Source organism: Moschus berezovskii, chromosome 20 (genome assembly GCF_049115385.1).
Source record: "Moschus berezovskii isolate FMDL1 chromosome 20, NW_MosBer_1.0, whole genome shotgun sequence".
In the NCBI taxonomy this organism is placed as follows: domain Eukaryota; kingdom Metazoa; phylum Chordata; class Mammalia; order Artiodactyla; family Moschidae; genus Moschus; species Moschus berezovskii.
The window spans coordinates 73,300,329-73,319,326 of NC_142479.1; the positions used below are offsets into that span (position 1 = coordinate 73,300,329).

Sequence of the window (18,998 nt, forward strand, 5' to 3'; positions counted from 1 at the left end):
ACGGAGGCAGTGTCAGAGGCCACGCGGCCAGGCTCTCCCGGGTCTCCTTCCACCTGGGAAGGTCTGCCCGGCAGCTTCCTGCCCTTCAGACACAGCCTCGCACCCAGGACACTTAGGGGCGCCAGCGCATTTCAATAAAATAAAAGCTGGTGATGAGTCCATTTAGGAAATTTTATTTTTGATTCGTAACAGTTCTCATGCTGGGCCTTGCTCTTGACCAGTTGGGGCGTCCAGGTGTGCGGAGTGTCCAACACTCATAGTAAGCGTGACTCTAGGTCTGGAACCTCCTACCCACACCCAGGGGCCCTTGTTACCCCAGTGACATTTCACCGCAGTGAAATACCCCTTGTATTTCAGCAGTTTTCTTCTCATAACTCCAATCCCCAACCTGGAGAATCCTCAGTTTGTAGTTAAGCACTCAGTGTCCATATAATTCATAACCACAAAGGCAAAGAAAACCCTGAAACTGCCCAACTGCATGTAGCTTTTGGGGAGCAGCATTCCTGGGATTTCAGAGGCTGACAAGGAATCAAGCGCCTCTGACACCACCAGTCAGACCCACGGCCCCGCCTCCCAGCTGGGCCAGTGGGGCGTCTTCCGCTCTGCTTTTGCGGAAATGTCACTCGTTCCCCTGCTCGCGGTCCAGCACTGCTGGTCCACGGAGGACGGGCTGGCGCTCGGCCGAGGACAGGTGTGGAGGCTCCCCCGGCTGCCCGCCAGCGGGTGCGGGACCCATGGGAGTGGCGGTGTCACACGTGGGAGAGGCTCCCTGCGTGTCATGTATACACATGTGTACATGTATGTGTGTGTATACATGGGCAGACATGTGGATGCACATGTGTGTGTTTTCCTACCACATTACACCCTCTGCCTTCATGGGCATCCCAGTCTAGCGGGAGGGACAAGCACGCACACAGTAATTATAATGAAGGTGTGGGTCTAAACCCCACAGATTCTCTCTGTCACAGAAAGCAGAAACTCTCAGGAAGCAGCAGAAACTCTCAGGAACCGGAAAGGGAGCCGAAGCTGTGAGTGGGACTGTAAACTCGTGCAGCTTCTGTGGAGGAGAGAGTGGAGGCTCCTCAGAAAACTGAAAATAGAGCTATCATAGCCCCTGAACCCCCCGTCCTGGGCACACATCCAGGGAAAACCATACTTGGAAAAGACAAACGCACCGCAGTGTTCATAGCGGCGCCATTTACAGTGGCCAAGACGTGGAAGCAGCTGCAGTGTCCACCGACAGACGACCCGATACAGAAGAGGTGGTACAGCCACGGTGGACTATTGCTCAGCCATAGAAAGAATGAAACAATGAATAATAAATGACTCTGGTTGGGGTGGGTATGTACAAACAAGTGTCAGTATGTCTCTGAGCAACAGGGACAACCGTTTAGAGAACATAAAGGGAAAATGCTCAAAAGGCAAAACATGCCATGCTATATTTGGGAGTAAGTCTAATAAGAAATGTACACCATCCATAGAAGAAAACATTTCAGTTGTACTGAAGATACAGAAGGAGACCTAATGAAACACAAACAGATGCAAAGGCATGAACTCTTCTAAGACTGATTGGTGAAGTCCAGTAAGAGTGATTCTAACCAAACCCTCAGTAAGATTTTAAAACACGGAAGGTATTCTGAGACTCCTGTGAAAGTCCTAATGCTCAAGAATAAGTAAGACAATCCTAATAAAATGACGAGAGAAGACTTTCCCTACAGATAACCCAAGCTGCTATGCACTAGCACCCTTGTGAGGGAATTACATGTAGTAACTGACAATCTTCTCAACAATTTTATGAGGTGGGTGTAATTATTAACTCATTTTCAAGACGGGGAAACCAAGCAAAAAAAAGTAAGCTGATTTGTTGGACATGGAAGTGGCAGAGCTGGGATTTGAACCCCGGCCCTGGGGCTCCGGAGTCCATGCCTCTGAGCACCATACCCTGTGACTCATCTCGGCACAGGAAGCTGATGGTCAGGAAAGAATACAAAGTCCCAAGCAGATTCACGTACAAACGGAAAATCTGATTGTTGACAAAGCGGTATTTCCAGTAAACAGGGGAAGACTATCTCGGTCCATAAATGTTTCCAATAACTGGGTATATCTTTGGAAATAAATTAAGATCCCTGTGCCAGTTCTAGGGTTGCTGTAACAAAGGACCACAAACATAGCAGCTCGAAACAACACAAGCCCACCACCTCCCAGTTCCAGGAGAAGGCCGAGGGGCTCCTGGCTCCTCTGCTCTGCTCTCGTGAGGCAGAAAGGTGAGGGCCAGCCTCTCACCTGGAGGCGCTCTGCAGAGTGTAGCTCCCTGCAAAGTGATGCCCCGCCCTGCTGGGTGTCGCCCGGGCGCTCCCTCGGGCCCTGCACCTCGCGGAGGCTCTCTGCCCCACCTTGGTCCCTGTCCTCTGCCCCTAGCCAGAGGGGCCTCTGCCCGTGATGCAGCCACAAGCGCAGACTGAGCTCACTGCCTGCGTGATCTGAGACGCCGCCCCTGCTTCACGCCCACCGATTCTTCACTTCAGCTGCCTCAGCAGGCTCTCTTCTGCCATGTGATGTATATACTCACAAAGTCCACAGATGAGAGAATGGACCTCTCCCTGGGGGAACATTCTATTATAATCCTCATACCATATGGTATATGACAATAAATTTGAGGTGGATTAAAGAGTCAAAATTCATAAAACAAAACTCTCAGTAGTCATGGAAGAAAATAAAAGAGAATATATTTTATAATCCTGGGGGAGGGAGGACCTTCCTAAGCAAGCTTAGAAATCATAAAGGAAAAAAACAGAAGATAATGTTCTCAAAAATTAAAACGTTGGATAAAGAGATTAAAGGTAAGCAACTAGGAGAAAGCACTTGCAACATATTTAACAAATCATTAATAGACAGAGTTCATAAGAAAACGAATTTCTACAGATCAAATTAGAAAATCAAGTCAATAGAAGAGATTAGCAATAATGTGATCAAGTCATTCACAGAAATGTAGATACAGATGGTCCCTGACCGATGATGGAACGACTTATAATTTTCTGCTTCACAGTGGTGTGAAGGTGACACACATTCCGTGGAAACCATACTCTGGATTTTGGTCTTTTCCAGGGCTAGTGATACAACCCTGTCGCAAGGTTGGGCAGCGGCTCCCAGTCAGTCACGTGATCACGAGGGTAAACAGCCAACATTCTTATAACCTTTGTGTCCCAACAAACCATTCTGAAAGAACTTCACTTTAAGGGCCGTGTTCAATAAATTGCACAAGATATTCAACACTGTTATAAACTAGGCTTTGTGTTAGCTGATTTTACCAGGCTGTAGGCTAATAGAAGTGGGTTTGGTATATTAAATGAATTTTCAGCTTGTAGTACTGTCAGCTTCGATGGGTTCATCAGGATGCAGCCTCATCATAAGTCAAGGGAGCTCTGTGGTGCATTTCTGCTTCTAGTAATGACTCTCCACCAAGTCTGCTTCAAGCTATCAGGGAACTGGGAGGGCAGGGAAGGGTTATGGGGCCAACCCGGAAAGGAGAGAAATGCAGAGAACTGGGGAGTCTGGCTTTGGGGACATTTGAACAGGGGCCTCTGCCAATTCTAGGTTGGCTGGGCAGAGGTTGAGACGCCGAGGAGCTCTTTCAATAGCCTCACAAAGAAGCCAGGGACACATAAACTGCATCCAGGGCTCACTGCAGGGCAGTGCTCTGTAAGACCCATGCTTCTGGGTGGAGCCCCTTGGGCTACACCCTGGGAGAGGGCAGTGCTCTGTAAGACCCATGCTTCTGGGTGGAGCCCCTTGGGCTACACCCTGGGAGAGGGCAGTGCTCTGTAAGACCCATGCTTCTGGGTGGAGCCCCTTGGGCTACACCCTGGGAGAAGGCAGTGCTCTGTAAGACCCATGCTTCTGGGTGGAGCCCCTTGGGCTACACCCTGGGAGAGGGAGTGAGCTGGACACAGACCATCCCCCCCGGATGGAGGCCCACCTAAATGGACTACGGTTGTTCAAGATGGCAAGGGCACTACCTGCCTACCAAGAAGCAAATGTAAATTCTCTCCAGAGAAACTGACCATCATCTTAGGACTCCAATCATTCGTGTCAAATTCTGTATAAAATATCTGGCACACAATCAGAAATAGTCAAGATCATGTGACCAGAAGCCGAGAGAAAAAAATGCAGGGAAATGATGACCATGAGTCCATGTGATGGTTATCAGACCCAGACTTTAAAAGGACCAAAATAAGCATGTTCAGCAAAGTCAGGAAAAGAGCGGTGAGCCTCAGCACAGAACAGGAAAAGAGCGGTGAGCTTCAGTGCAGAACAGGAAACTTAAAAAAGGATCTAAGCAGAAATTCTAGCTCTAATATACAGCAGTTAAAATTAAGAATGAGTGTAACAGCAGGTTAGACACAGCTAAAGAGAGACTCAGTGACGAAGAAGCTAGATTAAAAAAAATAAGCAGAATCAATATAGAACATAGGTTAGATAAATACCTATTTATATGTATATATAAAATTATAGTCTCAAACAGAGAAGAGAAAACTAGGCAGAAGGTAAAATGGAAAGTACATCCATAAATAACCGAAAATCTTCCAACAAAAAAGTCTTTAGGCCCAGACAGCTTAATTACCGAACATTTTCAGGGTGAAATAATTATCAGTATTACACAAATTCTTCCAGAAAACAGATAGAGGGAACACTCCAGTTTGTCTTATGAGACCAGCAAACTTTGACATCAAAATCTAATAAGATCACAGTAAAAGAAAATTGTAGGATAATGCCATTCATAAGCATAGATGTAAAATTTCTAAACAAAATATTAGTGAACCAAAATCCAGCAAAAGGTAAAAAGGAATAAGTCTTCATGGTCCAATGAGACTTATTCTAGAAATGCAACATGGATTTAACATTAGAATCTATGAATTCCACTGCATTGGTAGAATAAAGGACAAAATTCATATAATTATCTCAAAAGATGGAAGAGAGGCATTTAAGAAACACCCATTTATAATTTTAAAAAGAAAAGAGACTTTTAGTAAGAATAGAATGAAATTCCCTAAATGTGATAAAAGCAGTCTATGCAAAAGTCAAGTGTCTTTCTCAGTACCAGCAACAAACTGTGAGAAAATGAAATTGTAAAAATAACGTCATTTAAAATAGCATCATAACATGTCAAATTATTGTTGTTTAGTTGCTGAGTCATGTCTGACTTTTTTTGATCCCCTGGACTGTAGCCTGTCAGGCTCCTCTGTCCATGGGATTCTCCAGGCATGAGTACTGGAGGGGGTTGCCATTTCCTTCTCCAGGGGATCTTTCCAACTCAGGGATTGAACCCGAGTCTTCTGCACTGCAGGCAAGTTCTTTACTGTCTGAGCCACCAGGGAAGCCCAATTCTGTACAGAAACCCACAAGGTGATTTGCAAGGAGAGTATGTTCAAGTGGTCTTTTGGACTTCTGAATTTCCCTCTGCATTAAAAAAATTCACGTTTCTTTCTTTATTCCTCATGCAGACTGACACACATCTAACGTCTCTGAAATACCTCTGCTCTGTCATTTGTTTGACAACAATTTCAGTTGCTTCCACCTCAAAACAGCCCTTCCTCAACAGGAAAAGGAGATCTTCTCTGGCTGGACCACAGTAGAAAAGGAACTGCAAGTAAGGCTTAGACTACTTGGCGCTCCTTTCTGAGCGTGACAAGCACAATACACGGCCACCGAACACTTGGCTCTCCTGGCCATGCTGACTCACTCTCTTTTACCATCTCTGGGCTTTATCTCTGCTTTTCCTTCCTCAGTTCCATGAACTCAGGGCTTAGTAACCGCCAGTGAAGTACACCTTGACAGGATAGGGCCCAGGAACGCAGCCTTCTTACTTTCCTGGGAGACGATACTCCATCCCCCGGGCTAACGCTTGATCACTGTTCTTGTCCACCAATTCCATGAGGTGGGACACAGCAAAAGTTGGTTTTTAGCTTTTGTTCCTGCTTTTTTGAGAGACCCTTAGACAGCAAGATGAAACCAGTGAATCCTAAAAGAAATCACCCCTGAATATTCATTGGAAGGACTGAAGCTGAAGCTCCAATACTTTGGCCACCTGATGTGAGGAGCTGACTCATTGGAAAACACCCTGATGCTGGGAAAGATTGAGGGCAGGAGGAGAAGGGGACGACAGAGGATGAGATGGCTGGATGGCATCTGCGACTCGATGGGCATGAATTTGAGCAAACTCCGGGAGATAGTGAAGGGCAGGGAAGCCTGGCGAGCTGCAGCTCATGGGGTCACAAAGAGTCGGATACGACTGAGTGACCGAACAAGAACAACAGTTATTTACTCATTTGGATCCATTATTTTTGGATTTTAAAAACTATTTTTAAAAAAGACTAAAGACAAAACTATCTTAAAAAATAGAAATCAAACCAAAAGAAGTGAGAACGTGTAATCACATCCCTTCCCCATGGGCGGCAGGGAACGAGACCCAGCCCTGGGTGCTCAGCCTGGCTTTGAACCTGGCAGCCTGGGTCAGAGTTCAGAGCCCGTGTGCCCCGCGTCTGGACCCCAGTTCCACCCTCCGTCCATGCTCGATGACCAGCAGCCACTTCAGCAGCGCAGAGGACGCTTTCCAGAGCAGCTGAGGTGATGCAGGGGGCGCTGTGCTGACACTTTGCTTTGGGACAGAGCAATTGCACTGCAGTGGAGCATGAGATTGAAACCACTCATCGGGGGTACGTGGAGACCTGCCTCCCACCCCTTGAGTGAAGGCCAACACAGAGGGACTCTCAGGAGAGCAGTGATGGAGCACAGAGCCCACTCACCCACTGGAGTTGCTCTGAGTTACCATGAAAACGGCTCTGTGATCACTGTGTATGGTTTCCAGTGGTGGTTTTGGGTACAAGTGGGTTGACTTGCTTTGCCACGAAAATCTAGAATAACGATTTACAAGGCATGGTTTGATGAAATGCACGCTTCAAGTGTTTTTCAGAAAACAGGGGCAAGAATTCAAACTCTCATTGAGAATAAGATATGGCCAAAGTTAAATGTGGTTCTGTCTCATAACAACTTAGATTTTACAACAATGTATCATACCAGCTGTCTTGGGAACAAAGGAATCGGCCTGAATTTTGTAAATAAACTGTGGTTATTAAAGCTACTTGAAAGAAGCCAGAGTAATAACCATTAAACACGAAAAGTCAGTAAAAGTCTTTGAATGGTATTTCTTTTGCAATTATTATTCCCATTTTCATAATGTGCTTAGGAATAAAACACAGTTTTGAGCTGCTGGGGCTTTTGAATAGATTGCACTGCAGATCTGTTAGCCCATAGCAGCCAAGACTGTGAAGTTTTAAAATCCATTATGGAACATGGAAATTAAAGGCTTGGAAATCTGTAAAAGACAGAACTGGTCTTCCTTGTGACAACTGTCATGATTATTGCTTAACTGATTCTGTCTGCGTCACATGTCTGTCTGTGAGGCCGCCCGCGACCGCAGGTTCACTGGATGACCCTCATGCTGACGGGGCTTTAAGTGCCGTCCAGTGATGGCTCTACCCGGCTGATGCTGGTCCTCCCGATGCTCACCTTCTCCCTCACAGGTCACTGGGCCCCGTGGGAGGCCCACACGCTCTTCAGGAATAAACGATAATGTGGTAACGGTGTGATGGCAGAAGGAGCTGGATTCAGCTCTTGTCATCTCTCTCATTTTATCTTCTGCTGCTGGAGGGATCTCTCTAAAGACGCAATCATGTAACAGTATGCAGTTAAAGAAAAAAGTCCTCTGCAGCTGAAATCTGCCTTCTGACCAGTGATGAGGCCCCATCCCGACCCCAGGACCGGGCACAACGGTCCCAGCAGAGCACGCAGAGCCGGCGGAGACGCAGGGTTGTTGCTGTCACTGCTTCTCGGCGGACGAAACGAGAGCAGCTGGCGTCCTGGTCTCTCCTTCTCACCGGTGGGACCCTCCGGCCAGGAGGCTCCCCGTTGCCCCCAGGCACCCGGAACGTGGTCTCCGCAGTCCCCTCATCCTGACCAGTGTCTTTCCTTCTGCGGACGCCCGCCTCATGGGCCCTTCTCCTGGGTGAAGTGTTGTAACCACACACGCTCCATCCGCGTTCCCTGCCTCCTGGCGTGTTTCACGTGCATCCTGCCACCATGTCCACACGGACCCCGTGGGAAGGCGTGGCTACTGATCTTCTAGGAGCCTGATGTCTGGGCCAGTTAGGGCCTGGACAGGTCAAGTGACCTGTCGTGACCGGGTGGACCCTCCCCCGCAGGCCGTGCTCATCCTGAAGCCCCCCCGGGCTTCAGTGGGGGTCTCGGGACCCCCTCTGTCCCCTCCCCAGATGCACACGATCAGCCCCGAGACTGGCCACTAGACTCGGCAGGTTCCGTCCTGGATGAACGGATGAGTCTGGGCCTTGCCTGCTGTGAGGCTGGGACTGAACCGTGGACCGTGTCCAGTGCTTCACCACACACTTCAGCACCATCTAGGCCTCGGGGTCTGGACATGCCCGAGAGGAGCGAGACCGGCCAGCTGCCGAAACTCGCCAGCCAGAGAATTGCCGCGGCCTCCGGGGCAGCCTGGGGTCTGAGCTGAGGCCCTGGCCGTGGGCTCCGGAGGCCCTGCCCTGGGGGAGATCGGGGAGACAGCAGGCAGGGCCAGGGTGGCAACCTCCCGCCTCATGGACTGAGCCTCGCAGCCCCTTAGGAGGAAAAATACATCGTCAAACTCCAGCCTGGAGCCCGCACCCCACGCCACCTCCGCTCGACTGCACTGGGAGCCCGTCGAGGGCGGAGGAGGCCCCGCACATCCAGGCTTCTTCTCGGCTCCCGTCGCGAGCCAGCACCTCACGCTGCCCAGGAGAGATGTGTACAGGACAGAAAGGATGATCCTTTGTGAACAGCGTGGCGCTGCATCTAATCGGTGAGATCTCCAAGTACCAGTGCTCACCAATTGACTTAAAAGAGTCTTCCAGGAAACTGAGTGATCCAGGTTCGCACGTGTGAGACTGAACAGCACTGGTTCACAGCAGGGGCTTCGTTACATTGTGGTATTGTCTACACTGTGTATGAGGGCTAAGGTTACTGTTGTGTAGTGCCCCCATGACAAGCAGACCCTGGCTTGGCAGTCTTAAGAACATTGGTAAAATTTTAGACTATTTCTTTTCTTCCCTTCTTTTCCATAATTACTGAATTACCTTGGCAAAGGCTTGCAAATCACTTGGTCTCACTGTGAATAATGAGACCCTGTTGTTCCCGAAAAGGAGACTTGGTTTCACACACAGGCTGAGCCTGAGTGACGTCCAGCACAGATCCAGTTCACAGCGTGGTCAGCCCGATGGACGATGACACGGGTGGGCGGCCGCCTCTGTCACGGGAGGTCACGGCTCCCCCGAGGACTCGGTCTCACATAGCGAGGTCTGCTCGGAGCCCCAGCCTCCCCTCCGCTGCTGGAACTCTAGGACGTCTGCTCAGCTCTCACCGGGAATCAGCTCTTATTAACCCCTGGTGTGGAGAGGACTGACGGCTTCTAAGATTACTTTCCTGTCGCTGCTCAGTCACTGGTCGTGTCCAGCTCTCTGTGGCCCCACGGACTGCAGCACGCCAGGCAGCCTTGTCCTTCAGTCTCCCCTGGGGTTTGCTCAAACTCATGTCCATCGACTCGGTGATGCCATCCAACCATCTCATCCTCTGTTGTCCCCTTCTCCTTTTGCCTTCAATCTTTCACAGCATCAGGGTCTTTTCCAATATGTCAGCTCTTTGCATCAGGTGGTCAAAGTACTGGAGCTTCAGCTTCAGCATGGGTTGTTGCAATGAATATCCAGGGTTGATTTTCTTTAGGATTGACTGGTTTGATCTCCTTGCAGTCCAAGGGACTCCCAAGAGTCTTCTCCAGCACCACAGTTCAAAAGCATCAATTCTTCGGCGATCAGCTTTCTTTATAGTCCAACTCTCACATCCACACATGACCACTGGAAAAACCATTTCGACTATACAGACCTTTGTCAGCAAAGTGATGTTTCTGCTTTTTAATATGCTATCTTGATTTGTCATAGCTTTTCTTCCAAGCAGCAAGCATCTTTTAATTTCATGGCTGCAGTCACTGTCCAAAGTGATTTTGGAGCCCAAGAAAATAAAGTCTGTCGCTGTTTCCACTTGTTTCACATTTATTTGCGATGAAGTGAGGGGACTGGATGCCATGATCTTAGTTTTTTGAATGTTGAGTTTTAAACTAGCTTTTTCACTCTCCTCTTTCACATTCATCAAGAAGCTCTGTAGCTCCTCTTGCTTTCTGCCATTAAAGTGGTATCATCTGCATATCTGAGGCTGTTGCTATTTCTACTGGAAATCTTGATTCCAGCTTGTTACTGCCTTATTTATGCGTTACACGAAAGATATGTTTCTGTCCACTCCAGTACTCTTGCCTGGGAAAGCCCACAGACAGAGGAGCCTGGCTGGCTACAGTCCACGGGGGTGCAGAGAGTCGGACACAACTCAGTGACTAAACAACAGCAACAACAACCTGTTTCCGTAAGGCTGGCTGAGATCTAGTCACACTGTGTTATCCTGATGCCACTTAAGGGGCAAATTAACCCTCTGCAGCTGGGGCTCCCGGGCACTCGGGGACCGACCTGCTGAGGGTGAGGAGCTGGAGGAGAGGCCAGTGCCGCCGAGGCGGGCGGACGGGCAGGCGGTGGCTGAGGTGCCAGCCGTCGAGACCGGAGGAGTAGCGGCTTTCCGTGTTTAAGCAAAAACACACCTTTCAGAACGCGTCATTCAGTGGTTTTGTTTTTATAGAATTAAAACACAGGAATTTTCCTTAAATGAAAAACAGAAACAGCTTAAATCTTTTTTTAAAGCAAGTTAAAAAAAGACTCCCGGGAAATTATCCTTTCTAATTCTGCCAGTTTCAGTTTTGATTCTTTACGCAGCTATTATCAGGATAATAATATTTGGTTAAAAAGAAAGAGAAGAAAAATTTCAAGAGGCTGTTCTGCACACATTTTGGTTGACTGGCTGATGTCAGGTTGACTACTGTCATTTTGCAATTGCTTTGACAGATGCAAAACAGAAAATCACAAACAATTTTGACACTTTAAACACCCTTAAACACCCTCAGCGAGCACACACATAATGAGACCGTGAAGACTGTAAGTTATGACACTTCTAATTGTTTTTGACTACCGCTGTTAGTGCCACGAAAGGAAAGGTCAGACTCAGATAAAACAGAAGTTAAGTCAGATTAAACATAGATGAACTGAAGGAGTGACACGATTTGCTCTTCAATTCTACTGAAACAACTGCTAAGCTACACCCTAGGATCTGTGGAAATAACCCAGCATTTCATGGCTGCAAAGATTATGAAATATTCAGCTTTACCCAGGGGTATTTCCTGACGTTTCTTTGGTAAACTGGAGCCTAAGAGAAGATATCAGGAATTAGTGTAAGAAACAGTCTAGAAGCCTATTGTCACTACAAAGATGAAAGCAACTTTGATGATCAAAAAGAAGTCAATAAAATAAGACTGAAGTGGTTCCTGAGCCCTTCCCTGTTGTTCTTCTGGGATTTCTTCATTTCCCTGCTCTCCGTCTATTACGGGGTTTTCTGTGTGAAGTCCTGCCACGAAATAGAGTGATGTCAACAGAGTTTTACCTTGAGTCATATTTTATCACAAACTGGAGGAGGCCAGGTCCTTCAGGGAGCACGCTTCCTGCTCTTAAGAAGCTTGTCATCTCCTCCTAGTTTCAGACACCCCAGCCGGCCAGGATGGGGGCCCAGCTGACCTCCATGACAGTGGGACCTGGGCCAGCCCCCTCAAGACCCGCTGCCCCACCGGCGGTGTTTTCACCTGCGGCCACGTTAGCTCTGCTCTCCGACCACAGGGAGTTAACCACCCGTTCCAGGTGTCTGGGGTGGGGTTTTTTTTCCCCCTGCCAGCCTTAATAAACTTTCCCTGTCATTGCTGTGTTGATTTTTAAACTAGAAAAGCTGTAACTTAAAAACTGTCATGACAGGAGCAAAGGTTTGGAATTCAGATCAAGCAGGGTGTGACCCCACCCGTACTGTTTTGCAGCTGGGTGACCTGGGGCAGGTCACTGAGCCTCTGTGAGCTGCAGTGCGCCAGCAGGGAAATGGGAGTGCAATGCTGGCCTTAAACGGGGATTATCAGGATAAATGGACCAACTCGTGTACGTTTCTTGTGCAGTGTCTCTCATCTCATAGGCCTTGGGTAAATACAGTCACAACTCATTTTTCATCCTAGAATCATATTTTGTGATCCTATTGCCTGTCCAGCGTGGACCCTATACAAGACACATCCTACACAGACAACACAGATGCCCACGACATGCCCACAATGCACACACGATGCAGGGGGAGCATTAGACACTGGGAAGGGATTCCAGGAGGTCAAGTCCATTCAGCAAGTGTTAACATCACTATGTAGCATCAATCAGATATTCACACCTGCCACTCTGTGAGTCCCCTACCTCGGGGTCGGGCTCCCCTGGTGGCTCAGTGGTAAAGAATCCACCTGCTAGTGCAGGAGACGAGGGTTCAACTGCAGGGTGGGGAAGAGCCCCTGGGGAAGGAAATGGCTACACACTCCAGGATTCTCGCGTGGGAAATCCCATGGACAAAGCAGCCTGAGGACAGTCCATGGGGCAGCCAGAGTCGGACACGACTGAGCACACCACTGGGGCATCCTGTTTGCCAACAACTCCAGAGGGAATACAAGTCTCCCCATTCGCCTTACATCAGGGCTACTCTTCACAGAGTCAAGATGACCGACCTGGCGTTCCTGTGCTGGATGGACTATGGAAACAGCAGCGCATAAGTGTCTGCCGACACCCATGGCGGGTTCTGTCCCGCAGGTCAGCAGTGCTGAGAAGGACATCAGCAATGCTGCACGTTAAGGCCGAGGGAGATGAATTTATAAAAAGTTTCATTAAGACTCGTGATATGTATTGATAGTCTGTGGACTTTTTAGTTTAAAATTAGCAAAATTTAAAAGACTTGGACGAAAAAGGCCCTTTCATTTGAAAATAAAATAGGTCATTAGCTATTGTCATAGATGGATCATCCTGGTTATATTAGATTTGTTTCATGAACACAATGGAAGAAAGGAGAAAATTATAAAATTCAAGAGAAAGCGTGATTCATGTCTCTAAGTACATTGGTGTCCCTTTATCCTAACAAGCAGACCCTGTCGGCTACAACCCAACACGGGTGTCCCCTCCTCTGGGTCCAGGGTGCCTTCGCTGCTCTGGCCAATGAGATGAGAAGAGTGGTCCTGGGGGTAGGGGTTGCTCCTGGGAAAGGCGCCATCACTGCTCAGAACAGGACCCCGGACGTGAGCAGCCCCCTCTGCCTCTGGGTGTCGCCGGGTCTGCTCAGGATGCTGGGAACTGTGGCCGCCGTCGAGCAGGTTTAGGATGAAACCAGCCCGGGACACAGAGATGCGGGAGTGAGGGAGTGGAGCCAGCCGCGGGGCTGCCGCCCGCAGACTATGGGTGACAGACCCCCTGGCTGTCCTCGTGCCGCAGGGCCTGGGCATTCTGCCGCTCAAGGCCACAGCGTCCCAGCGGACACAGGACGACCGCCATCCCCAGCCCCTGGACCTGGAGAAAGTTGACACGCGAAGCGGCCATGTGGGCAAGCACCTGCTCCTGTGACTCCAGCTCCTTGTGCTGCAGCTTCTTCTCTATGGATCGCACTTGTTTCGAGCGGTTTTCCAGTTCTTCTTGTAAAGCCTGAAACGGGGTAAGACAAACACAAAAATATTAAAAATTAGCACCCTAAGGAAAGAGCTTTCCCACCTGAACTGGTGTCAAAACGGCCTCAGATCTCAAGCCTATTACAGTCGTTCCAAACAGTTCAGGCAGAAAAAAGCCCAGCCTTTCAGCATTGGGCCCAGATGTTTCCTACTTTAGCAATAACTAGTGTTAAAAATTCCAAACTTACAAAACAGACACATTAGCAGGTGTCCATTCATCTTATAAAAATATCTCCTCTGTTCACAGCACAGATGCACAAGCACGTGACAAAGCGTAAAAGGACTGCTAATTAAAGTAGCTCCACCAGGACGCCCGTGAGGTGCCCTTACACTCTGAAGAGCGCCGCGGCGGCAGGAACTGAAATACTGGACCAGCACGACGCTTTTCAACATTGTGCTATGGCAATCTGAGTAAGTTACGGTGACCTTAAAGGCACTGCTTTATTAAGGCTCTGAGGATAGCACTGAATTTGAAGAACCCATAAGAAGCAGACAGAGGGGAACGCTTTCAGTTGCCAAGTAGTTGCTCAGGTTGCTCTGGGGGACCCCGGGATGACAAGGTTCAACGAAGAACACTGTATCAATCGCTGTATTAAGTACAGAGGTGACCTAGAAAAGAAACAGGACCCACTGGAGCAGTCCCGTGTGATGACAGATACGATCCACGGGGAATGGCAGCGAGCAGGGCACAAGGGGTGGGACGGGAGGATGCTGAATGAATTCTCAAAGTAAAATCCATTCCGGGAAGACGCCCGGGTCTCTGCTCCAGGTTAAGAGCTGTGATGGGTCCTTCAGATGAAACAGCTCCCTGCTCTCACCAGCTTCCATCACACCGGGGGACGGACAGTGTGCAAGCAGTGAGTATGGAACACATGTCAGCGACGCGCACAGAAGGAAGACAGCGCAGGGAAGGGGGGTTCTGGAGGGGGTCGGGTGAGAGGGGGTCACAGAGCAACCTCGGGAGAACCTTCCAGGCAGGGGGCCCGCACACGACGGGCGTCGCGCACATCAGCTCCATGATGTGATCAGAGCGGGGCTGAGGACTCTAGGTTTTGTTCAAGGTAGACGGGGGCTCCTGGAGGGTTATGAGGATCGCTTCAGCTGCTGCAGAGCTTAGACTGAAGCGGGGTCCGGGCCGCTGAGACACACGGGAAAGGATGCTGGGGACTGGACCGGGGCGGTGTCAGGGCCCCAATCCACCCGAGGACACAGGTCGCAGCCCTCAGACGTGGACGCAGGGTGAAAAATAAAGAGACGACGGCTCTGGGGTTGTGGCTGGAGCGGGAGGGAGGCAGGGGAGGGAGCGGCATTGCGGGGAGGTCCAGGGCTCGGCCTGGGGTGGAGGAGCCCGATGCATGGGCCACATCGCGGCCAAGACGCTGGGGCGGGGAAGAGCCACAGTCCGGGCAACATGAGTCAGTGCGTGTCCAGTAACAGCCTTGTCAGTGCAACTCCAGTCTTATCTCCACAGAGACAGAGCCCCTGGCTCTTTTCCCACGTGGAAAAAAGTGCTTATCATGTGCCTCTAGTTTCAGGGGGGTCCATGTGTTGCCTGAAGCCTGTCCATGGATGAACCCCAGGCTAAGAACCTCTACTTAAAAGAGAAGAAGGGAAAAAATAAAGAGAGAATAAGGGGGACTTCCCTGGTGGCGCAGTAGTTAAGAATCCGCCAGCCAGTGCAGGGTTCGTGGGTTTGATCCCTGGTCTGGGGAGATGTCATGTGTCGTGGGACAACTATCGGTGCATCACAGCTGCTGGAGCCCGAGCTCCTAGAGCCTGTGCTCTGCAACAAGAAGCCCGAGCAGGCAACAGAGAGCAGCCCCCGTCTCCACACCCGGAGAAAGCCCGTGCATAGCAGTGAGGACCCAGCACAGCCAAAGGTGAACAAACAGAATTTTAAAAAACAGTGTAACGGGTTGACTGAGGAGAGAATGAGAAAGAGGACAGAAGCTTCGGGGCTTTTTGATCTCACACTGGATATAAACCCCCCTCAGCCAAGCCTGACAAAGAGCTTCAAACTCTACTTTTGTTTATATTAATGACTGTATTACTGTGAGCTGTTTCCAGAAGGATGAATGCAGTTGTTCCTATGCTTTTTGACCAAGTAGCAGTTCTTTGCTTTTGGTGATTTTGCACCAGTGCATATGACCTTGTTGGCGTCTCCCACGGCCTGATTGAGGAGAGGAGTGAGCAGGGGCCGGGGAGACACCGGCGTGCTCTCTCCTGGTCTCCACCCTTGCCCCGCAGTCAGAGTGACCCCATGCCCCCAAATCCAGGTACTGCGCCCACCTGCTGCAGCGCTCAGACACCACCACAGTGCCCCCGAGATGCGGCTCAGACTCCCGACCCCGGTCCTCAGGGATCCGGGTCTCCAGGCGCTGACCTGGGCCGAGGGAGCCTCTGTGTCCTGCAGATTTCGTGGCCACGATCAAGGCCCACGTGCCACTGTCACCTGCATGGACTTTATTTTTCAGCCTCCTGGCAATCCCGTGCAGCAGGCAGTCTCTCACCCACGTTAGGGAGGACAGAACTGAGACCCACAGAGGGGAGAGAGCCTCCTCAGGTCAGTCCACGGGCCAGAAGTCAGGCCCCGGGCTGGGACTGCGACACACTGACCAACCCCCAGTTCAGCGTTCGTGCTTCTCCCCACGGCCCTTCTCCCTCTGCCCCGTCCTCTCGCCTTTGTCTGGAAGCCGCTCTGCTCTTGGTGTAACCTCACTGACCTGTCCCAGGAGCAAAGCCTGGACACTGCGGGGCCGTGACCTGTGTGGGGCGCAAGGGGCTCTGTCTCTGTGTCTGTGTGAGGCCAAGACCCCTGCAGCCCGGGGCGCTCTCCCTGTCAAGTTTCCAGCCTGGAGCCAGGCCTGGTGCATGCCGGCACTGGGCCCACGCTTGGGCAGGAGCTAACACACATCTCAACTATTTCCCCAAGGAAGTTTCTCAAGATACAGAATGTACAAGTATATACCTTCCAAAGTTCTCTCTGTACACACACCTGAAACATATATACACATATGACATTATTATTTGTAATGACATATTGTCTGGTTTCTGCCACAATAAAAAACTACACTCTTTTGTTTCCTGATTTCACAGAAAAAAAATACAGGAGATGCGCATCTCCTTTGTCTTTTAAATAGAAAACTGTCACCCCCGCAGTCTCACGGCCACCCTGCCCTTCCCCAGCAGAGCCCCGGGTACGGCCCCCTCGAGGGTCCCGTCCCCACCCCAATCTCTCAGCCCCTTCGTCTTTCCTCCTGTCCCCGCTCTCATGATGCAGAACCAGCAGTCTCAGAGCACCAGGGGCAGAGATTCCTTGACAAAGAGTTCAAGGTGCTGCGGGGCCTTCCTCGGGGCTGTCATGCGGGGAGGGGCCTGGGCAGGGGGCGGGGCCTGATCGGGGGAGGAGCCTGGGCAGGGACAGGGCCTGAGCAGGGGGAGGGGTCTGAGGAGGGGCCTGGGCAGGGGGAGGGGTCTGGGCAGGGGGCGGGGCCTTGGCAGGGGCAGGGCCTGAGCAGGGGGCGGGGTCTGAGGAGGGGGCCTTGGCAGGGGCGGGGCCTGATCGGGGGAGGAGCCTGAGCAGGGGCGGGGCCGGAGCCGGGGGTTCTGGACGGAGAGGAGGGGCTTCGGGGCTGAGGCCCATGCAGACGAGGATGCTCCGGTGGGAAATCACGAAAGAAGCGGAGGTCAAAGCCTGACCCTGCGTGACGCCCACACTGGGATCAGGCAGAGGGCGAGGAGGCCAGAGGCCGGGGGGATCGCGGTGCTGGAGGTGACGGAGGAGGAAACGAGTTCAGGGGGTCTGACCAGAGAATCCCCGCGAGGACAGGGGACAGCGCCAGACCTGTCCTTTCTCCGCCTTCACACAGCGAAGAAGAGATTGCTAACCCACCATGTCTCAGCAGTGCTATCAAAATAGAAGGGAAGTTACATTTGCTTCTCAAACGGCACCGCTTTTCAGTTTGCTCATAGTTAAAGGGCTCACGTGATGTTTCTAGGGCTAATCAGAGCAAGCAATATGGCTAGAAATTCCTTTAAGCTGAAGAGTAACTGAGTAATATTCCACTTTCCAAAAAGTTAAAATGCATCAGATGAAAGGAAAAGGCCAGCTTATACCGACAGCTGTTCCTGATCTCACAGTCTAACAAATTATTAGGTAAACGAGCTGTTCACCCCCAGAATGGATGAAGGCCTCTCTCAGTGTGGCAACTACTGAGTAAGCACTAGTGGGGACCTTTCTTCTCAGCTGTGGCGTCTTCACTGGAAAGCCTTACAGCCTGCTGTTTGACACACACCTGTGAATACAACGTTTACTTCATTCTGAGAAAAGCCCAAGATCATCAAAGAATGGAATGTCCAACACTGGGTCAAAAACCTAAAAACAAAGTCCCACTTCAACGGCCATGCTGCGTGTCCTGCAGACGTGCCGCTCACCTCTGCTGGGTGCACTGGCCTCGTGACTGAAGGGCGGCTCTCCCAACGAGACCTGTCTGTAGACGCCAGGTGTCGGGGCTGGCAGCGGGCACCACCCATGGCTGACTCTCCCAGAGCTCTGTGTGGACCACCAACAAGAACAGCCTTTTCCAGAAGAAAACCTGCAGCTCTATGAGAACAATGAGGGCAGACCACACTCTGCGAAAGGGAGCAGGATACAGGATAATCTGACTTGTTTGTTTAAAATATGAAAATAGTGTGTAAAAGGTCCACGGGTCACAGACTCCTCAGGGCAGGGAGAAGCCAGGCAGCTCATGCTCCCGGAGGAGGAGGCACCTGTCCGCGTACCAGGGCTTTGCAGTTCATTTAGGGGAAAAATCGGAGAAGGCAATGGGAAGCCACTCCAGTACTCTTGCCTAGAAAATCCCATGGATGGAGGAGCCTGGTAGGCTGCAGTCCATGGGGTCGCTATGGGTCGGACATCACTTATGGGAGCGACTTCACTTTCACTTTTCACTTTCACACATTGGCGAAGGAAATGGCAACCCACTCCAGTGTTCTTGCCTGGAGAATCCCAGGGACAGGGGAGCCTGGTGGGCTTCTGTCTATGGGGTCACACAGAGTCTGACACGACTGAAGTGACTTAGCAGCAGTAGCAGCAGTAGGGGAAAAAACAAGGACTGGAGTCAACGCTGTTTTCATAAAACTTATAAACAGCCTTCAACGTCAGCTCCTCAACTTTAGCCACACATCAAGGGCTTCTATGGTCTTCCTAAAAACCCAAGTTTCCCTCCTAGTTCTGAGT

General features: G+C 50.5%; 1 protein-coding gene across 8 annotated transcripts in view; it reads right to left on the reverse strand.

The window, feature by feature from the left end:
• Positions 1-18,998, reverse strand: part of CEP112 (centrosomal protein 112) — a 323,150-nt gene that overhangs the window by 11,453 nt on the left and 292,699 nt on the right. For all 8 annotated transcript variants that reach the window (XM_055408770.2, XM_088829417.1, XM_055408774.2 and 5 more), the window contains one exon: positions 13,647-13,736. In XM_055408770.2, coding sequence (XP_055264745.2) covers positions 13,647-13,736 — 90 coding nt within the window. The remainder of the gene's footprint in view (positions 1-13,646; positions 13,737-18,998) is intronic.